At 39.4% G+C, this 22,138-nt stretch overlaps 1 protein-coding gene across 5 annotated transcripts in view; it reads left to right on the top strand.

Moving 5' to 3' along the window:
- LOC121633718 (neurexin-3b-like) overlaps positions 1 to 12,386 on the top strand; it is a 185,880-nt gene extending 173,494 nt beyond the window's left edge. For 2 of the 5 annotated variants that reach the window (XM_041975910.1, XM_041975913.1), the window contains 2 exons: positions 7,627 to 7,641; positions 9,453 to 12,386. In XM_041975910.1, coding sequence (XP_041831844.1) covers positions 7,627 to 7,641; positions 9,453 to 10,441 — 1,004 coding nt within the window. In that variant the 3' untranslated portion in view covers positions 10,442 to 12,386. Of the gene's footprint in view, positions 1 to 7,037; positions 7,642 to 9,452 lie in introns of all 5 variants that reach the window. The other 3 variants (XR_006009116.1, XR_006009117.1, XM_041975912.1) reach the window with 3 other exon arrangements.
- Positions 12,387 to 22,138: the final 9,752 nt, after the last annotated feature.

The raw sequence follows: 22,138 nt of genomic DNA, 5'->3' as shown, positions 1-22,138 counted from the left end.
AATACCATCACAGCAGACTAATTGATGTCGCATTAATCTGGCTAAACATGGCTCAGCATATGTCCACTTTTCACGGCTAATAATAAGCCTAAATTAAAACAATGCTTCGACCCTGTTATCTGTGGGTGGAAATACAATGAAGCATTTCTTTATTTCCGTTTTATTGTAGTGGATATTTTTCTAGTTTCTCTCCATTCTGGTGGGAGGAGCTTCATGGACTTTCAAGCACTCATTCCCTTAATATAATGATCATGTTTAGGTTCTTAAAATGTGAAGTGAAGGCCATTTTCTTTGCAGCCTTGTTAGCACAGGTTGCTTCCTTAAGTCAGCCTACATCTTTAGACTATTAAAACCTCAAACCCAAGTATTCTCAAGAAAAAAAAGAAAAAAAAAAGATAGTGGAAGTGCGCCCAAGCACCAAGCATAGTGGGAGCTTTTAACCAGCAAGAACATGGTACCCTCCCCTCATTTAGTGGCAACATAGAACATAGACACACTCATACATACTGTACATTTCACCATGTTGACACAGAAATTCATATCCTCATTCCTTGCCTCGCTTCCAGTTGTATGACCAGTTGCATGACATGCTGTTGGTTTCTTTTTATTTTTGCCTTCTTCTTTTTTTGCATTTTGTTTTTTTTGTTTGTTTGTTTGTTTGTTTTTTTGTTTGTTTTTTTTTTCTGTGATGCACACATGAACATGAGCTGGGTTGTTTAAGATTTTAGCTTTGTGTTTTTGGTTGGGTCCAGGTTTGGTAAAGCAGGGGTGTTTTTTTGTTTGATTTTCTTGTTTTGTTGTGGTTGTGTTTTTTTATCCATTAGTATTATTATTTCTTTGGTGTTCTCATCATCCGTCGTCCATCCTCCAAGCAAGGATAGAACCGCTCCTCCCGTTTTTGCCTCATCTTGTGCCGCATGAACTTTTGGTGGTTGGAAAATTCAAAGTTCTCCTCTTCATCATCAAGTTTTGTGTTCATTTATTTATCTATTTTTTGTGCCATGTGGCTTCTAAAGAAACATCCTCCCCTCATCTTCAATCCAACGTAGGGAAATGAACGGCAACAAAATCTTTTCTTGCCATCATCCTTTTTTTGGCCTTGTGCAGGCAACCCCATTCTGTCTCAAGAAAGTTGTGTGTGAAAGAATGACCCTTCCCTTTTCGTCTCCCCTTTCCGAGCGTTTCCCCTCTTCCCTCCCCTCCATCCCCACTCAGCCACCTCCTTTCTTTTCGCCTTTCTGCATATACATGTCTGTTTGAATGCAGATGGCATAAAAAGAGTTTTATTGCCACAAAGTATATCTGTTTTTCTATTCTATCTGTTGCTCCAAGTAGAAGGCATTTGTGGCATGCGTTGTGCTGGACTGTACCACAGCTCTGTAGACTTACTAATAAGCCTCTAACCTCCCCCCCACTCCACCCCACCCACTCACGTATCTCCCCTGCTTCTTGCATGGATATGATTGGCTTCCATTATATGTGCTGCTTATTCCCCACCCATAAGTCTCAGGCTAACTCCCATCACCTTCCCCACCTGGCTTCTACTCCGTGTCAATGTGCGTGCTGAGAAGGGGGGGCCACTGTGGTGGGTTTGCATCCCACCCCCTGCGGCCCCCCGCAGCAGCACCTCCCTCAGAGGCGTCTTGTGTTTGTGCCCGTGCCTGCTGTTTCTGTCAGCGCTCCGTCTGTGTCTGCCAAACAGCCTGTCTTGTCCGCTCCACATGCTCGTCTTATACTTGTGTCGTCCTGTGTGTTCAAGAAAACTGTTGAACCTTACCCCCCCTTCCTCCTCCTCCTTTTCCCTAAGTGAGTTCCACAACAGAGCAAATACAGTGTGTAGTGAGAACCTGGAAAGTTCTGGAGAAATTAAAAAAAAAAAAAACTGCACATGTTCACATCACTGTAACCTGGAAACCACTGGTAAAAGATGAGATAGACTCTGTTTACATGATTTAACTCCATTTATGTTTTATTTCACACTTATTGACCAGGTTAAGAATAAGTCACATGATAAGGAATAGCAAATTAGCAAATTGTAAACAATTGCACATATTTGTTCTTGTTTTGTTTTTGTTTTTGTACCAAGTATCAAATCAGATGGTTTGTAAAAGTCATAGCTGGAGAGCCACAGGTGAGACAAATAACAGTACAGTTACAGCATTTTCCCAAGAGTCATTTCATGAAGGCAGCTTTACAAATCTTTGAATTCATGAAGGGAACAGAGCTATCATTATTGTTGTTAGTTACAGCTCTGTTTCAAAAATTGTCAAAATGTCTGCCAGGGTTGGAGTGTTTCAGTCATAAATTGAGGAGTACAGAAGAAATATTAAATAGTAAGTGCAAGCGATGAAAACAACATTGTTAGTCACCTGGTTAAGGCTTTTATAGTAAGCTTAGTTATTTTGGGGGAAATTAAAGGAAATGATTAAAGCTACATCTTTTACTAATAATTAGACACGTGACTGGATGTAAAATTAAAAGAAAGTTGGGGCAAAAAACCAAAAAGTCATTTCTGGATCAGATAGTTACTGTACATGGGCTGGGTTAGCATTACACCATGCTGCAACACATGTTCTGCAGTAGCACTGGGATTTAAGCCTTAATTTTTAAGACGAAAGAATTTGATTCTCTCGTGGCACTGCTCTGAGCAGACGCTGGACTCACCCATCAAAAGCCCTTCTTTATTTTCTAATCTGAAAGTGCCCTGCTACTCAGTACAAAAAATATACTAACTGCTTTTAAGTAATTCACACAACCACAGTGGGGAAAAAAGTGGACTATCCCTTTAATATCAAGCAAATACACCTTTAAGGTTCATCATTTACAACCTAGAATCTGTGTTCTGTCAGTATTCAGTGATAGAAGTGCTGGTATGTGAACAACTCCACCATCAAAGGAAATAATTGCCTACACAAATAGTATATTTCCTGGTGTTTGAGTTCAGATCAGCTGATTTAACCGTAAAAACCCTAGCAGTTAAATACAGTACATATACATACAAAAAGGAGTTAAAAGCAGAATTAACATAAATATGATTAATGTATGTTGGGTTTCAGTTTGTTATGCTGCCCTCAAGCTGTGACACCATCATGTTCATGTGACGTTTGTAAAAACTTAAACCGCCAATTAAAACAATGTTAAATTTCCGTCTCGGAGCTGTGGATTGCCCAATTACAGTCTCAAAAATATACATTGAAACAAAAGACTTGAGTGTGAGCAGCTACAGCTTGGCATGTGGTAGAGATGAATAAGGGCTAATTTGCATTTTCACAGTTCCATTATTAGAAAAGTCATAGGGGTAGAGTTCCTTTAAAGCCATTTCCTGGAATGAAGGGATTATTCTCAGAGGAGAATAAAAATCTAAACTTATCATTTTGATGAGTAGTGATGGGGTCTTAGGGTTTAAAGAATTCATGTAGAATTTAAAGTAGATCTCAGTTCAGGGAAAGATGCCTGTCATATGCTTTTATGCTTGAGGTATTGACAAATAACCCTGGCACACGCCACACCTTTAGTTTTCACTCTCTTACCACTCTTTTGTCACTACAGAACATAAACCTTCATGTAGGTTGTTTCTGTCTTTTTAAATATCACCCAACTATGTCATTTTTCCAAGAGAGTAAATGACATTCTGCATGTCAGTTAAATACATCATTAAAAAAGACAGCATTTTTAACAAACAGGCTTGTAAATGGTCCTGCAGGCACCATTACCCTCAGCATTTGATCAAGCAGAACACAGATCAAACAGATGGAAGACATCTATAAATGTCTCCTCATCTCATTGGCCTTGGGTAGGTAATGTCTACGATCTATTAACCACATCAACGTTACGCTGAAGGCATGGATGTAATGTGGCATGATTCCTTCATTACTGTATCAAAGAGTAAAAGGTGCAGGGTGAGGTAAGGTGGCTTCTACTGTGGCTTCCGTCAAGGCCCACTGGGCTGGCTGTCACTTCAACACAGACCTCAGATCGGTTTAAAGGTTATCCAGCTGACACATGTCCGCCGAGCACAGAGGTGCAGCCTAATGGCTGTATAGCAAATCGACCAGCTGACAGGGGCGAGTCGCAACGCCTGCTGGAGATGCCAATTCAATACTCCGGCCTGCAGCCAGCCACATGATGATGGATTAGGAGGGATCTGCCATGTGCTGTGGCTTCAAACAGTTCCTCCTCCAGTTAGCGGTGGTTCCCCGTCCACTTCCTGTGCATCACTCAACTTTTAGGAGGGAAATGAACATCCATGAGTGAGAAATCGGGCTTCTCTTGGCAGCAGTGTGCACAGGCCAGATAAGATAATTTAATGGGGTGAAGTGCTTTCAAGGTACACGTTTGTGGAAAGCTCAGCCATTCCACAGCACAGGACATAATCCCTGCCATGTCCCTGCGAGTGTGTCCACACTGGAGACGTGTGTTGCTTGCTCTCTGGTAATCAGTTCACTACCTGTAGCTGGTAGAGGTGAATGAATCTGCTACAGCAGGTCTCTAGGCACAATGCTCGCACCACAATGGGATTTCAGGGCCCCAAACCACTGACTCTGAATTCCATTGACTCAGTTCATCCATGGTTGATGCTGGTGCACCGACTTTCTGCTTTAAAGGTACTGTGTTGTCAAATCCCTGACACATCGTCAGGATTCATCGCCATTCGAAAGCCTCAGCAAATGCTGGTGGATCAGACCAGTGAGAGAAAAAAGGGAAAGGAGAGAGGGAGTGGAGGAAAGTAAGGAAAAATGTGCTGCTCTAAGATTTCTGCATCTGTAGCCTTGAAGATGCTGAAGTAGTCAATCATCCATTTATATTTACTCTAATCCCCCATCAAAAGGCCACACAGACAGGCAGCAGATAATGTCTAAGAGGAAAGGCTTATAAATGAAGGTTTAATTTTAGTACTTATTGATGCAAAGGCAAGTCAGAGGGCATAAAGAAGCACTTGTGCATCTCAGGTCAAGGCTCCCTTTCACTTAGAAAGGAAAAGAAGAGAGTAAAATTGGCTGCATGTCGATCAAAGTGAAGAATTATTAGCCAGAGAGGCAGGGGGCTTGGACTAAAATCCCCATCCATCTTGACAAGTTTGAAAAACAAACGCAATCTGGTTGAGCAAACCCATTAGCAACCGTAGTGTTTGCCTGCTTCAGAAATGCAGCATGACGTGCAGCGCTTGTGCAAGAGCTTACACAGGATTAAAGTGTTTACCCAAACATCAAGGTCCTCTGCTCTGACTTTACTGGAGACCCCTTTAAACTGCAGCGTTTCCCCTCCCATCCAAGTGTTTTGTTGATACAGCGTAAAAGCTAACAGTTGCCGAAAGCTGTTTACCAAGAAAGGAGTGAAAGGATGCAAACAAGGCCGAGACAACGAGGAGAGGGGAAGGGGGGTTGGATAAATAAAGCCTAAGATGAAATCAGTTACTCTGTGCTGCTGTTGTTTATTTAACAGGGCAGCTTCTGTTATTGGACATTATCACAGCAACATGAGCAGTAGCTGCTAGCAGAGGAGAAAATCTTGGTTATTGCAGTAAAAAAAAAAAAAAAAAAAAAGCTTCGTATCATGTCATTCCCCGGAGCACAGGTTAGGTAATTCACATTTAAGATGTCAGTGTTTGCAATATGCAGTCAGTTCAGCGTGACACATGACATATTTACTCAACACTGAGCTCACAGATCCTGTTTGCAAAATGAGCCGCCTGCAGAGGAGGAACCCACACCTGATATCTGAAGACAAATGTGCACATCTCCTTAAATTCACCAGAGGCATAAATAAACCCCACCAACCTGCGCCCTCTTGTGGAACTCCAGATGTTTATCTGCCAAACAAAGGCTGTTGGTTATGCACATAACACAAAGCATCTAAACATTTCATAAAAAGGAGCTCATTAATTATCACCCTACTCCACCTCTTGATTAATTAAGGAATGTGGTGGACCTAAATGGCACTTAATGTCGGTTATATATCACCCACGGTGCACCTTTTCTCCCTGTTAACCACTGATGAATGGTTTGCTTGAGAAAATATCCCACAGCCCTTGGTGGCAGTGTCCTTTACTGACCACACACCCCCTTCTTAACCCACCCTCCCATCCCTCACTTGTCCCCTGGCTTGCTGTATTTGTTACTGTATCTTACTCTCCCTAAATGCAACTTACTTAAAGCATGCATTAACCCAGCTTCTTATAGTGGAAATAAAATCCAAAGGAAAGAAAAAGATAAATAAATATGTCTGATTTTTTCCTCTCTCTGACTGACGTACATCCAGACTGCACGCCCTGTCCTGTGTTTAAAAATACTAACAAGAGAAATGTGAAGTAACTAATAATAAAGAGGTTATTATTAGTTATATGAAGGTGGTGACACTTTGCCTATAAACTGTCCCCCCCTCTCTTTGTCTGCCTCAGTGTGTGCTTTCTGGTTGTTCATCTTTGATAGTGTGAGAGATTTAATGCCTTTCTTTCTTGCTTGCTAATCTGTTATCTTTTTGTCTTTATTTCCCCTTGTGCATATATGTTAAAACACATATATGTCAACCTCTGTTTCCTTTTCTGAAAATGTTCAAATTTTACCTTGCTAATAGATAAGAGTCACTATTTCCAATGTTTTTTAATGTTTTATTCCCCTAATTAGATGTAAACTTCCTTTTTTTCTCTCTATGAAATCATATTTTATCAACAGAAGATTTTTTTTGTGTGTGTGTGTGTCAAATTCATAGATTTCTTATTGGAAATTCAAATTCACGTTCTCATAGAGGAAAAAAAAGAGAAGATGCCTCCAAAGTAGACCCTCACCACTATCTTAAAACTGTTCCAAACTTTTTTTTTTTTCTTTTAATGCTGATCTCTAATATTCACCTGTTCTTGAATAAGCTATCTCTGATTTGAAATTTGGATTTAATCTATGAATGAGTGTTAATTTTTTCTTGCATGGCAAAGAAGTTGCAGCTTAGGGTCTGTAAAACTGTCAGTGTTGAGAGTGCTGTTCTCTTTTGTAGATGGGCATGTATATGCTCATTGTTTGTATATCCCCATCCCTTCCTTACAGCCAAAAGCTCTAATGCCGCCCGACCGCTTCGTGCCGCCTTTACATGGACATGGCAACTGATGTACACGTTCACCCCCATCTATGTCATTTCCTTCCTAGTATGTTCATAGGTCCCACCCCGTCTCACACTCCCTCTTCCCAAACCCTTTACGTAAAGACTCTTTAAGATATGTACAGACATCCATTATTTGTTCATTACTGATGAACAAGTTAAAGTAAAAAAAAAAGGATAACGAGTCATCTAATCAGGCTGTAGATATTTATGGAGATTTATCAATCAAAGCAAGAATTATAGATATACAGTTCTCTTTTTTTTATATAAAGCAAAATTACTTTAAAAAAAAAAAAGAACAAAAAAAGCAGGAAATCCTGAACAGAATGGTGAAGATTATTTTCATGTCATGATGTGTGGATGTATGTGTTGTTGCCTCCCTGTGCCATCCTGTCTAAAAGAGAAAAAAGAGAAATATATACTACTTAATCAGAAAGAGAATCTAACCTAACTTGTCCAAAGGCATTCTTACACAACTTTCTTTTGTAAATTTGTTTTCTTCCTGCCAAAATCATGCGGGCAATTTGTTGATGTAAGTTGACAAAACTGACGGTATGCTTTCTTCCTTTGAAAACCTTTTCTTTTTTTCTTTTTTTTTCTTTTTTTCTCTTTTCTTTTTATGTAGGCTTTTATGATTTTCCGAGCTGACTTTGCTTTTTTCCTGTTTTTCTACTTACTTACTACTAATCCTTTTTCTGGATAGCTCTATCTGTGGCTTTACTTTGGGAATGTTTTATGACAATGTTTGCTCTACCTCTGAAGTCTTTTTTGCAATGCTTTAATTCTTTTTATTATCCTTATTTTTTCCTTAATTTCTGTTGTGTTCTTTTCTTTATTGTTCCAAAAGGTTTGCATCTCTTTATAGTGCCCTGTTTGTGAGCCTTTGCAATGTACAAACAAGCCACTTTGGCAAGAGGATAAGCAGCTTCAAAAGACATCTGAATGTTTCGGACTCTTTGTAGTTGTTGAACTAATAAAGCTAAATGGATTCTTTAAAAATAGTAGAGGGACACTGTTTCATATCTTTAAAATGGAAGCTGTAATTAGCAAGATTCTTGTAGAAGTCAGAAAACATTCAGGTGTCGATGAACTGCTCGGTGACTTTGTGCCACTGTGGTAACTGTAGGGTCAAAAGGCAAGAGGCCAGGGCTAATAGGGGAGCCCACTAATGATAGGGGGGAGGAGGGGGGGGGGGGGGCGAAATCAATTGGGATGACTTTTCAGGTTTGACATCTGTAGACATGCATGGCAGTGGTAGACCTAAAATGCAGATCAGGTATTAAACCTTTAAAGCCTGACCCAAGAAATCATGAGCAGAAAATTTTATTTTATTTGGCCCTTTAAAAATATATCAAATAAAATGAATGATAGTGTAATTTGCATAAATATACAGTTGATAAACGTCTGATATAAATTATTATTGTAGTGCAAAACGTATCCACCAGGGGACAGAAGACAGTATGTATTGTATGTAACAAAGTTTTTAGATAAGTTTATAATAGGTCTCAGAAACTGCATATATCAAATTTCAGATGTCAGGAAATAAAAGGTTAAGCATACACAACATATTGTATTTTAGACTTTGTACTTCCAGTCCATTTTTTAATCTCCTTGATGCAAAAGCTGTTAGTAATTACTGGCTCATGTAGGTCAGCAGTATTTAAAAAACACCTCCTCTAGCAGCTGCAGTATGAAACGCCACAAATTGTTTCTCATTTCAAACTTAGTTAACTTGCTTTCAGGCCCACTGGCTTTGTACTTGAATTGCAAACAAATGTTAACACCCGCTTCTTTGTATCCACAGAGCGCATATTTAAGTGCTCCCTGTTTTTGAACGGACTTAGGAGGATTTTGTCTTGTAGACAAATGAAATATCATTTATGTGGAGATACATGCAGAATCACCGGATGGAACTGAATACCGGGCCACACATAATGAATAGTGCATGAACATGCAGCACATAAACATATGATAACTACGTCTGAGTGTGCAGAGCTTTAAAAATGTAGCAGAGTCTGTTATCTGAGAACATGTAGGACATTTAGGAGTTCGTACGAGGTTTTAGTCTAATGTGGCTCACCCTTGTGCATTCCTCAAAGCCTTTTGATGCAATGTATACTTTATTTATGGCTGTTGTTTTCTTTCAGTTTGGGTCTTGTTTGGTTCTGAGTTTCATTGTTTTTGCACTGGTACAGTACTTTTTGTTCTTTCATTATTTATCTTTAGTTTGTTTCTTCCTTATGTTGAGCTTTGCTTTTTACGTTCTTTGTTTACTAATTTATTTGGTGTTGGACTGCTTCTTGCTTTGTTGATGGATGACTTTCCACCCACTGATTTGTGTTTCTGTCTGTTTCACTTCACAGGAGGGGAGCTAGTCATCCCCGTACTAGTCGAAGACCCCATAGACATCCCTTCTGTATCCACCCGTTCACCCTTCATCCCCTTACCCCCTACCCTCCGCCCTGTCCTCACCATTATTGAGACCACCAAAGAATCCTTGGCCATGGCCACTGAGGCGGGGGTACCTTGCTTGTCGGACCGAGGCAGCGATGATTGTGATGGTGGTGATGGTGGTGATGATGGTGATGATGATGATGATGATGATGGCATGGTGATTTCGGGGTTTGGCTCTGGCGAAGCTTTCGACTCTAGCCTGCCCCCGACTGACGATGAAGATTTTTACACCACCTTCTCCCTGGTAACAGATAAGATCTTGACCACATCGGCCTATGAAGGTGGCTACAAAGCCCTCGCGCCCAAGTGGGAGGCCAAGGACTTGAGGCCTAGCAAAGCCTCAGAGGCAGGTAGGACTACACCCACCTCGCCTCTGCCTGACATCAGGGGCACACCGCCAGCGGCGGTCCCCTCGGACACGCCACCCAAGCTGCCTGCAGGAAAAATGAACAATCGCGAGGTAAAACCCCCGCAGCCGGACATAGTCCTGCTGCCTTTGCCAACATCCTTTGATGTGGACGGCACCAAGCCAAGGGGCCCCTTCATCACCTCGCCCATGCTGCGCACTGTGCCTGCCGCCTTGCCCACGGTGCCTGGCGTGGTGCGGCGAGTTCCCCCTGGGGCCTCAGAGGTGATTCGGGAATCCAGCAGTACCACGGGCATGGTGGTGGGCATTGTCTCAGCCGCCGCCCTCTGCATACTCATCCTCCTCTACGCCATGTACAAGTACAGGAACAGGGACGAGGGTTCCTACCAGGTGGACGAAACGCGCAACTACATCAGCAACTCAGCACAAACCAATGGCGCTGTGGTGAAGGATAAAGCACCCAGCGGCAGCGCCAAAGGCAGTGCCAGTAGCAAGAGACCGAAAGACAAGGACAAGGAGTATTATGTATAGAAATCAAGTCATTTTCCAACACATAAAAACAAACTGTTTGGAACAAAGTTATAAACACTTTTGACAGTACCATATTGGCAACTGTGATTTAAAAATGAACAAAATCTAGAGAAACTTGAGACTCACTGAGTCACTGAAACATTTACAAAAGAACTCTGGCTATTGGAAGCACACTTACTATTGTAAGCGTCACAAAGAGACAATGCAGTACAGCTTCATCGGGACTTCACGTGGACTTTTTTAAGGAGTCCCTGCTGGAGACATGTGGCAGTGTGAATAACATCACTCTTACACCCACACAACCCCAAGTGACTGTGAAGAGGTGTGTGATCCTTGGAGTTCTAATGACCTTGTCCATTGTAACCCTGTAAAATACGAATCGCTGTCATTTCGGCCATTCTGAGCATGCATGTGAGGTGTATGTGATGTGGTGCTGGCATCTGTGTAAGTGAGGGACCTCAAGAAACAGTTGGAAGTCAAAAGATGATTTAGCTATTCAAAGGGGTTTGATTACATGTAGCTTTCATGGACGCGACATGAGGTAAAGTATATGTGTACTTAAAAACCGTCCTATTATTTCTCTATCTTGTTGGGTTTTTTTATTCATTTGTTGACTTATCTATTTATTGGTTAATTTATTTATTTATTTATTGAATTAATGTCTGTGTTTGAAGGGTGATGGCCAGTCAAAGTTGACTAGACAGTGCTCAGTGAAGCAGAATGTGATAGTGTTTTGCTTTCCCTCTGTTACATCTCATTTTAAAATTGGACTTCTGTGTAAGGCATCCAAATTGTAGATGGTTTTCAAGTGTGCAAGAGTCAAGGAATCGGGCTAATAGCGCAATGCTTTGTTTTTAATCAGAATCTAAAATCTCTGATACTTTTATTCCCCTTCATATAATTTATTTAATTTTTGTTGCATTTACTGACATGCTTTGGCATTATAACTTGTCTAGCTACGGTGTAATTGTCACAATCTTATATAAAAAAAAAATCAGGTGAACAGGTGTGATTATATCTGTTGTCACAGATAACTGTGTCAAAACAGCAAATATGTTTACATAATTAATTACATCTAGCCGTAGTACTTTGCAGGTCAATATTGTACAGAAAGTTCAAGTTTCTGTTGAATTTTTTCTTATTTCTTAATCATCTTCATGCATAGACAGTCCATTCGGTTTTCTTGCTGTAGCAACATGACAAGCAAAAAAGAAAAAATCCTTCATATTCTTTTGCCCTGGAGAAAAGAAGTGATTTACAGGAACATCTGTTTAGGCAGAAAGAAAGTGTTGTTAGATTAGAAATCTAGTCTCTCTAGATGGCGTTTCTCTTCAGTTGCATGAATCTCTGACCATCAGAAGCTGACAGTTGAACAGAAAACACCGCCTTCGGATGTCGTGCGAGGGACTCCTTCTTCTGGAATTACTTTCATCATGTTATTTATTTTTTTATTGGAAATTTTAAAAAAGAAAAAAAAAACAGAATACAAGAATAAAGATAGATTATTGAGGATTTGGAGATCTGTGTTAGCACCTTATTGACTTAAAGGTGTTTTTTTTTTGTTTGTTTGTTTTTTTATTACAAATATTTTTTTCTTTTTTCTTTCTTTTACTGTGACATTAATGTCTCGTCTGCTTAGCTTGTCATTTTTCTTTTTTTTTTTTTTTTTGTTTGTTTTTTCTTTAATTATTGTACAGCTAATTTCATGTTTAATTTATATGACATTATGTTCTGGGGATTTGTTGGTTTTTATGTCTTTATTTACTGCTGAAATGATTTGTTCTCATTCATTTTCATGCAAATCAGTCAGTGTGTATGTTCACTTTGAGTTTTTGTGTTGGTACTTGCCTTTTTCAACCAGTTAATTATTGTCTTATGCTCCCTTGACTCCAAACAATTCCCAGAAATAAAAAGAAAATGTTGTTCCCAAACGTTTTGGGTCTTAGACTGCGGGTGGCTGTCACTCTCTTGTCCATGCTGTGGAGCAAGATCAGGAGACGAAGAAGATGAAGAAAGATACCATCCACAACAAACACTACTCGCTGAGGCACAATCACTCATCCATTTGCTATCACTTCACTGGTTTCCTTTATACCAAAAAGTGGTATCATTTCTATTCAAATGAAGTCCAGAGCAGAGCATCTCAACGCTCTCATTTACCTACAGATGATAATGCAAATTCAGTGTTCATTGATGCAACAAGAGACTAGAGAGAAAACAGTTAGAAAAGAGTCCAAAGTCTTCACAACACAACACAACACTGGGATGGCTTTTGGTTTCTTTAGAGTGAGGTATTTGTCAGAGTGAACAGCCGAATTTAATTCCTCACAACCATATGGTCCGGTTATGAGCTTCTTAACACAGCAGCACCTGCTTTCCCAGCTCGTTTTTACACTGTCCATATTTCGTGCAAATGGACCTTCACAGAGCTGGTCATTAACTTGCAATAGCCCATTGATGTAGGATATCAGAGCACCGTGTGTGAGTATATCCAGCTCCCACAATGACTGCATATTAACTCATTCATCCTGCCACAGGCAAAGCGGGCAAAGAGGGCCAGCAGAGATTTGTTCAACTCCTTTTGCCATTCTGAGCCACTGAGAAAGAGAGATTACCTTTTCTGTGCTGAAAATGTGCGGAAATTTGTTCTGCATAAGTCAACACTGTAGAAGGTTAACATATAAGGCAGTAATATCCGTTTATACATTCAGTCCATTTCACTGCATTTTAATGTTTAATAAAGGCAAAAGGTCAGTAATTATACAGGCAGTAGACTCAATATGTGGTAGTGTCACTTCTATTACATCCTGCAGAGAATGACTACCAGAAGCTGTAGCTTCAAAAAGTATGCTTTAGCATCTTCAAGCTCTCTACTGGACACTCAAACTTCTTTAAAAGCGATTTTTTTTAGCCACCACTCCCAGAAAAAGTTCCATTACCTTGTAATACAGTTGGATTCTCATCATTTTTAGAGGACCACAATGTTTAGAGAGTCTCTCGCCAGGCTCTAACCTAAACAGTTAAAACCAAATAACTGTAGATTAGACCAACACTGCTCCATCGCAGTCTGCCAACTTGAGATGTGAAAACTGGTTAGCATGGTGGCTCCTAAGAGGTTTAGCATTGAGGCTGCCGTAGCATCAGTTAGTAATCAATAAAAGAGAGTCTTGATTACACCTAAGGCCACTCAGCACATCTGAATAAAGATGAATGGTTGTAATGATATTTGTTAATTGTACAAAAAGGGCTCATGTAACCTCCTGTTGGATATTCCCACCCAGGTTCTTCTTGCTCTTCTTGCTCCCAGTGTCCCATCCATCATCACAGAGGACTTCAAGTGTGAAAGTAGTGATCTGATGTTTTCAACTATTTACCATATGATCAGGCTGCTAAACAAAGTTAAGATTTCTTCTTAAGCATAGCTGCAAGAGCGGCTATAGGGGTGGCCTGGATGGGGCTCAAGCCACCCCTAAATTCTGACTGGTCCTCCAGGTGCCACTCCAAGAACAGACAATCATATGCTAACAAAAATGAAGAGTCAGCCACCCTTTACTTGGGTGAACCTCAGATGTCCAAGTGTCGGTGAAGGCAGCATATAATAAACTGTATATGTAAAGCCTTATGATTTCTACAATGTGGAAAACACAGACAGATTTGCAATGTTTTACAATATAAAATTAGAATTGGCTACAAAACACTGAATATTGTGGAATTTGTTTATATGAAGCTGAATTTCTGCCCTCCCTACTAATCTAAAAGTTTTTCACGGTGTCTGAGCCAAATGAACAAGCAAGACGAGTGTGAAACTGCAGCAGCTTCCTCTCTGTATGACATCACCTAAACTGGCAGGACTCAAGTCTCCTAAGAGTCGGCTAAGAGACCAACAAAAACACAAACGTTATCCAAGAAATGAAGAAATTCTACCCTAAGTGTCTCTAAAAAGAAAAGAAAAGAAAGCTTTTGGTGAAGCTTTACATGATTAGACACACCCCCCTCCTAGAAAAAATAGGGTTACAGAGGAAAAATACAGAATTCAGGAAACACAGAGTCTGGGAAAATATATAACGGATTTCATAGAGCCCTGTATATGTTGTTTTACATCAACACTGCCATGCATCATAATGCATCATTTATACAGCATCATCTCACCAGCTACCTACATGGTGACAATGTTTGACTGTCATAAAGCCACCAGATGTAATGATAAAAGTTTAACAGCCAATTGATAAATAAATGATAAGTGATAAGTGATCTGGTTCAAAGTAAAGTTTTATTTTTATAATTCAAATATAAGTCTATGTGCAGCAGTGATTATAGACATACAATATCATTGTAAGTAATTCTATATATATATATTGTTACGTGCAAAATGTCTCTTTCCTTTAAAAGAAGGCCTACGGCTATATAAAGAAAATGCAGAAAATTTTGGTTTACAAACACCACATCAGGGGTCTCTAACCTGCTACTCTGGAGCTGCAAGTGGCTCTGTGGACCTTCCACAGTGCCTCTAAATATGTGGCTAAAATATTTTTTTAAATCTATCTTTCTTGTCGTTAGGTTGGAAACCAGGGACTGTTTTTTTTCTTTTACTTTACATAATTTTCCACAAATCTACAAATCTACATCCCTTAGAAGAAAGTCTGTCAATCCTCTTTTTATAAAGGTTTATGTTTTCCTTTCTTTTAAAACCTAAGAACGGAAATAAAAATGTGGTTCTTCAAAGATAACAAATATCCTATGGTGGCTCTTCATTAAAAATATATATTAAGTTGCCTTATTGAAAAGTCTCGTAACATTTGCAGCTCTAAAGGAGTTTTATTTCGCTGGCTGAGGGAAAAATGGCTCTTTGGATGGAAAAGGCTGCAGACCCCTGCACTAAACAAATAAACAGATTTAGCTGCAGATTTCTCTTTAAACAGCAAAAGTTAAAACATTTCTTCATATATATTTATAAAATCAAATATTTATGAGAAAGAATGATGAAATGTTCAGGATTTACTAACTAAAAGGTAAAAAGTCAGCAGGATGAATTTAAAGCTGTGAAGCTGCTTCCTTCTAAACACAGAAAATATGTGATGAATATCAGCATCAGGTGAACAGACAGAAAGTAGGATTAGAATCTCACAGATGGTGAGCAGAGAGAAATATTCACAATATGCACAATAACTTCCATCCATGCACCTTTAGTGTTTAGTTATCGAGATTTCTGGCCTATAAATTCTCTAACCTTTCATTCTTAGCTTGACTGCACCTGCAGCCTCCACTACTGGGAGTTAAGGGTTAACATCTCGTTTCTGGGTGTAACGTCAGGTGTGTAAATGTAACTATAAAAACCTACTAGAATTCCTTTCATACACATTAGTGAAATGCGATTTTATAAATTTCACTTTAGTGTGTGAATGATTTCAGTATAGTGTATAAGAGGCAGTTTCAGTATAGTGTATAAGAGGTTTTACTATAATGTGTGAATGATTTCAGTATGATATATGAAAGGTTTCACCATAGTGTATGAATGATTTCAGTATAATGTATGAGAGGTTTCAGTATGATGTGTGAATGACTTAAATTTCACATGTGTCTGTGAGAGGGTAATTCTGAATAATGTCTCAAACGGCCCCTCATAAAAAACCGTAATCTTAAACACATTGTAAACTGCAGAATAAAACATTTTTTCTATCTCTTTCAGTCTCTCATTCTGTCTGATGCTGCTTCTATGCCGAACACTTCTACTCTCCCGTGACTTCTTGAGGCCACCATGTGTTGATGTTGCCACTCTGCACTGCATGTAGCGTAACGTGATGATATCATCAACTCATAACGATGTGACATCTTAAAAGAGTCTTATCTTTCAGCAAAAAAAAATGTTTTTCTAGCTATTATAGCTTTTATTTTAGGGCAGTTATAAAAGAATTATGCTTTTAGGGAGCTTCCAGCAGCTGCCTGCAGCCGTTTCATTTTTATAGGGTTAACTGTCCCATATTTTACATTTTTTTCAACAATTTCATATGGGTTTCAGAGATCCAAAAACATTGTTTTCAAAGCGTATTACCCCAAATTCAGCCATGGTCCCTAATTTAAGTCATTCCAAAAGTAGCTCTAATGAGCTCTAATGAGAACGGGCTGTTTCTGTGTCTGAACCTGAGTGTTCATATGTGATGCCTGTCCACGCCCTGTTGGGGAGAGGATCTGGCTTTTGCTAGCGCCCGCTCTGTGATTTTAGAGGGCTGGCTCAGCTAGCCGCGTGGCGGGTCAATGACAGTAAGGCAAGGCAAGGCAGTTTATTTGTACAGCACATTTCATGTACAGGACAATTCAAAGTGCTTTACATAAAACAAAGGCATTACAGATATTTATAAATAGTAATAGGCATCAACATATAATCACAATAAAATAATAAATTACATTAAAATGATAAAAAGCAAGGCAAGTTAAAAAAAAAAAAAGTTACAGTGCAGATTTCATGCATAGGCACATGAGAAAAGAAATGTTTTTAACCTGGATTTAAAAATGTCTACATTTGGTGAAAGTTTAATCTCCACTGGCAGTTTGTTCCACTTGTTTGCAGCATAACAGCTAAATGCTGCTTCCCCATGTTTAGTCTGGACTCTGGTCTGGACTAGTTGACCATAGCCTTTAGAACTAAGAGCTCTGCTAGGTTTATATTCTATGAACATATCACAGATGTATTCTGGGCCTAAACCATTCTTGGATTGGTAAATGATCAGAAAGGTTTGAAAATCTATTCTGTGACTGACTGGAAACCAGTGTAAAGATTTCAAAACTGGTGTGATGTGTTCAGATCTCTTAGTCCTTGTTAAAATTCTAGCAGCAGTGTTTTGGATGAGCTGCAGATGTTTAATGCTCTTTTTAGGAAGTCCTGTTAAAAGACTATTGCAGTAATCCAGCCTACTGGAGATAAATGCATGGATGAGTTTCTCTTGGTCTTTCTGGGAGACTAAACTTTTAATTATGTTGATGTTTCTGAGCTGGTAAAAAGCTTCTTAGTGACAGCTTTGATGTGGCTGCTGAAAGTCAGGTCTGTCCCAGGTTATGAACTTGGTCGGTGATTTTAAGAGCCCAACTATCCAGGTGTTTACCAATGCTGACTCTCTTCTCTTTGCTACCAAACAGAATAATCTCAGTTTTGTCTTCATTTATTTGTAGAAAATAAAAAAAAAATTTGCTCCAGACGCTGACACAATAAGTCTATTGGACTGCAGTCATCTGGTGACAGAGACACATAAAGTTGTGTATCATCAGCATAACTTTGATAATTAATGCTATAGTTCTGTAATATTTGACCCAAAAGGAGCATATACAAGAACAGAAGCGGTCCAAGGACTGACCCCTGGGGGACTCCACAAGTCATGGCCACTCGCTCGGATTCATAGCTGCCGATCGTAACAAAATAACTCCGGCCTTCTAAATAGGGCCTAAACCAGTTAAGGACCACTCCAGAAAGTCCAACCCAGTTTTCCAGCCTGTGCAATAGGATTCTGTGATCTACAGTATCAAACGCAGCACTGAGATCCAACAGAACCAGGACTGATACTTGACCAGAATTAGTATTCAACCTGATGTCATTTAACACTTTGACCAGAGCTGTTTCAGTGCTGTGATGAGGTCGGAAGCCGGACTGAAATTTGTCAAGATTTCCACTTTCATTTAAAAAGTCATTAAGCTGGTGAAATACAACTTTCTCAATAATCTTGGAAATAAAAGAGAAGTTAGAGACAGGTCTATAGTTGTTCATTATAGAGGCGTCTAGAGTCCTTTTCTTTAGGAGTGGCTTAATGGCAGCTATCTTTAGCGACTTGGGAAAAATGCCTGATGCCAGTGAGCTGTTAACTATCAGCTGGAGATCACTTTCTACTGAGGTAAAAACTGTTTTTAAAAGTCGAATGGTATCATGTCCAGAGTGCATGTTGTTGATTTCAAATGCCAAACTGTTTCTTGTAGGATTTTTAAATCAACCAGTATCCACCTCCAAGGGGTATTGGTTATTTCCCTTTGTGAGGTCACATAGGGAAAGATCTCAGACTCACCTGTTTGAGCAAAGTGGAGCAAGCAAGTGAGAGAGGAGACATAGTTTTTTTTTATTTTGGACCTCATACACAGACTATGAGGACACATATGACTTTTAGAAAACCTTTAGAAAGTGAATTTTGCAGAATATGGGACTTTTAAAAACAACCTTCAACATTGTAGTTTCCCTCTGGGATTAATAAAGTAATTTGTCATTTAATTTCATAATCTGTTTATTATTTCCTTAAATACTAATGTAAAAAAAAAAAGTCAAAATTTTTCCCTCCCTTTTTCTTGTCAGGGCCCCTGTCTGCCCCCATCAAATGTTTTCTAGACCCACCCCTGCATAGCTAAAGTATAAATCCTTTCTTTCACCCATCAAACACTGTTACAGAAGGGTATCTCAGAACCTGTTCATGATTTCCCTCAACACATTCATGGCCCTAGAAAGGGTCAACCCTGTCTAGCCAACATCTCCACAGTGCCAATGATTTTGAGAAGATATCCCCTTGCTTCCTCTTGAGTTTCACTTTCACTAGCTGTCTGAACCTGATCTATCTTCAAAGATATGCACATGGCTGTTTCAAGACAAGCAGATTTTATAGTTGAGCAAACCTTAGTTAATACTGAAAAGTAAAATTAAAAAAATGCAAACAATATCAAAATGGGCGGCTCTTGTTATCAACATTTTTTATTCTCCAGTTTCACGTCATTGTGACTAACAGGACTATGTGACTGCTAATTTTTGTTACTTTTACTGGTGTATGCACAAAAACAAAACTGTTTGGCGATTAGGTGCTGGTGTGAACCAAGAAGCTAGCTTGTTTCCTGTTCCCGAGCACAAGCTGAATGATAAACACAACAAGACAGACTGTACTCATAAGAGAGAATAAGGAGAAAAAAAAATTTGTGTGAAAGTGTGGGTGTTGAACACTCTCTCTTGGAAAAATGTGGGTGTTATAACACTTAAATCCCCCACAGGTTTTCAGCCCATGGTTCTGTGTAAAAATATAATCCCTTTCAACACTGGTCAAAAAGTCCACTAAAACCTGTTTTTCCATGGAAACATAGAAATGATTTATTGGCATTCAGTCCTGTATTAATGGCTCTGCAGTAGTTGTGGATATTCACCAGTCCTGGCTCCAAACGGCTTCAATACAGAACACAAAATACAGATGAACTTGTATATTTCAATGCGGATGTTGCACTCAAGGCTACAAGAATGAGCACAGCTCACTTTTTCCTCACAAAAACACAGGCTTACTAATCAAACCATCTCACACAGAGGCTCCGAAGCTGACAACAACTCGCAGTCAAAAACAGATGAGATTGATCAATTTGAGCTGTAGTCAAGACAGCTTGAGGCTCACTGCTGTGCAAGGCGAATGTCTACTTTCCAGTAAAAACAGAAATTCATACTTAGCAGAAACTATTGTTGAGCACAGCCTTTACAACTGTGTTATAGCTTTATGTTAACATAGGTTACAGACATGTGCCCTGGGAGTTAAATGTATGCTATTGCCACCAGAGGATCGTTAATAAAGACAGTACTTCTAGCAATGGGGACGACTCGAATCAAATTGTTTTAGAGGCTGTAACCACAATAAAAATCAAGGTTTAAACAACATTTTTGTATTTTAAAATTAAATATCTTACATGCCAGATTACTGCAAACTCAACTTGCGCTACCTCTAACACCAAGCTGCAAATAAGGTTATCATATATTATATGCAATTAGCTCCTCATCACATGAAGCTTGTCACCAATTTCTATGCAAACAAAAAGTCAATTAATACCTCCTCCCTGAGCCACCACCTTACCGCGGTGGAGGAGTTTGTTCATTCTGACGATCCTAGGAGCTATGTTGTCAGAGTCTTTATGCCCCTGGTGGGATCCCTCATGGCAAACAGGTCTGTAGGGGAGGGACCAGACAAAGCACAGCTCAATATACCCCTATGATGATGAAAAACTATGGACCCAGGTTTTCCTTGCCTGGACCTGGGTCACTGGGGCCCCCCTCTGGAGCCAGGCCTATAGATGGGGCACAGAAGCAAGCGTCTGGTTGCCAGGCCTTTGCCCGTGGGGTCTGGTCAGGCTCAGCTTGAAAGGGTGACATTGACCCCCCCTCCTGTGGGCTCACCACCTGCAGGGGGGGCCATAGGGGTCGGGTGCAGTGTGAGCTAGGCGACGGCCGAAGGCGGGGACCCTGGCGGTCTGCAGAACCTAGCTCTAGGGACGTGGAACGACACTTCTCTGTCAGGGATCATACAAAATACTAAAGGAAAAGTCAGAAGTTGAAAACACAAACAGCCAGCTAGTTTTAGCATGTTTTAGCTTTGTTGCTAGTTCATTTTGTGAACACCTGAAGGCAGTGATGACCACTTAATTTGTTTATTAGCTCAGTTTTGTATTTTTGCTAACTTCATAATATGGCCTATTAACTGAAATTAGAACTTTCTATAGTACAATATTTTGACTTTAAAAAGGATCCATGTTTAGCTATTAAGCGTATTCTTTTTGTAGCATGTTGTTAGCCTGCTGAGTGGTTTGCCTTTGATTTCTTTTACATTTTTATTTAAGATACTTTCATTTTAAGATACTTTAAAGCTGATGAAAGGAAGGTGTTGATCAGTTCCTCCCTAAGCAATTCCTATTTTTAAATCAATCACTACATATCTGGTCTTGCATGCACCATGGCTGCATTGATGGTCAGACTTCTTTACCTTCTTAACTGTCAGAGCTGGCTCGTGCTAAAGAGCATTTGTAATGGACTCTTGTACAAAATGTGCATTACTCTGTAATATAAATCTCAGTTTAATTGTGAGCTTATATGTAAATAAGAAAGCAACATGGCAGTCAACTACCAGAAAATCCCTTTAATCCTAAGACATAACTGTCTTCTGTATATTTATATGACATGCAGGGAAAACAAATTAAAAGTTAAGCTTTGTTGGCCAATTCATGCAAACAAGTAGTAGGCTACTTAAAGTATAACATGAAGGGAACTGAGAAACAAAAATAAGTACAAGAAAAGGTAATTGGAGCATAAATCACAACTGAATGAAACTGGTTAAATAAAATGGGTTTCTAGTTTAGCCTCCAAAATAGAAAATAAATAATGAAGAATTTAAGACACAGAAAAAAAGAAATAGAAAGACGGATTGCTGAAGATTTGGCTCCTATGATGCCCTACTGACATGAAACCCTAAAACGATGAGGTGTGCTGCTATTTTTCTAAACCATTAGCCACTTTCAAATTTACATCAGCAGGGTGCCAGCAGAGAAAACACAACCATTTGATATTCACAACTCATTTGCTTACACAAATGTTGGCTGATAAAAGTTTATTGATTGGATTTTATGTGTAGCGACTACTTTTCCTTTTAGTCAAATTAGTCGAAGTAGATTACATCAGTGGCGCTGATGTCAGCTGGATAATTCATATCTTAATTGACAGAAAAACAATTTACATTTGCTAATGGCTTTTTGAAATGGCTTTCTGTGTGTGTTTGACAGCATTAGCGCTGCCTTCTCCCTGTGGGCCTATAGGCTTCCTGAAACAGCAACTAGGGAGTCGCACAGCTCCACTTCTTGCATTTAAAGGCTGACAGCTGACCTGTTATAAAATTTTACATCAGCTAATGAACTGGTTAATTCCACTTAAACACTTTA

Source organism: Melanotaenia boesemani, chromosome 22 (genome assembly GCF_017639745.1).
Source record: "Melanotaenia boesemani isolate fMelBoe1 chromosome 22, fMelBoe1.pri, whole genome shotgun sequence".
Lineage (NCBI taxonomy): Eukaryota > Metazoa > Chordata > Actinopteri > Atheriniformes > Melanotaeniidae > Melanotaenia > Melanotaenia boesemani.
This window is presented reverse-complemented; position numbering and strand designations above follow the sequence as displayed.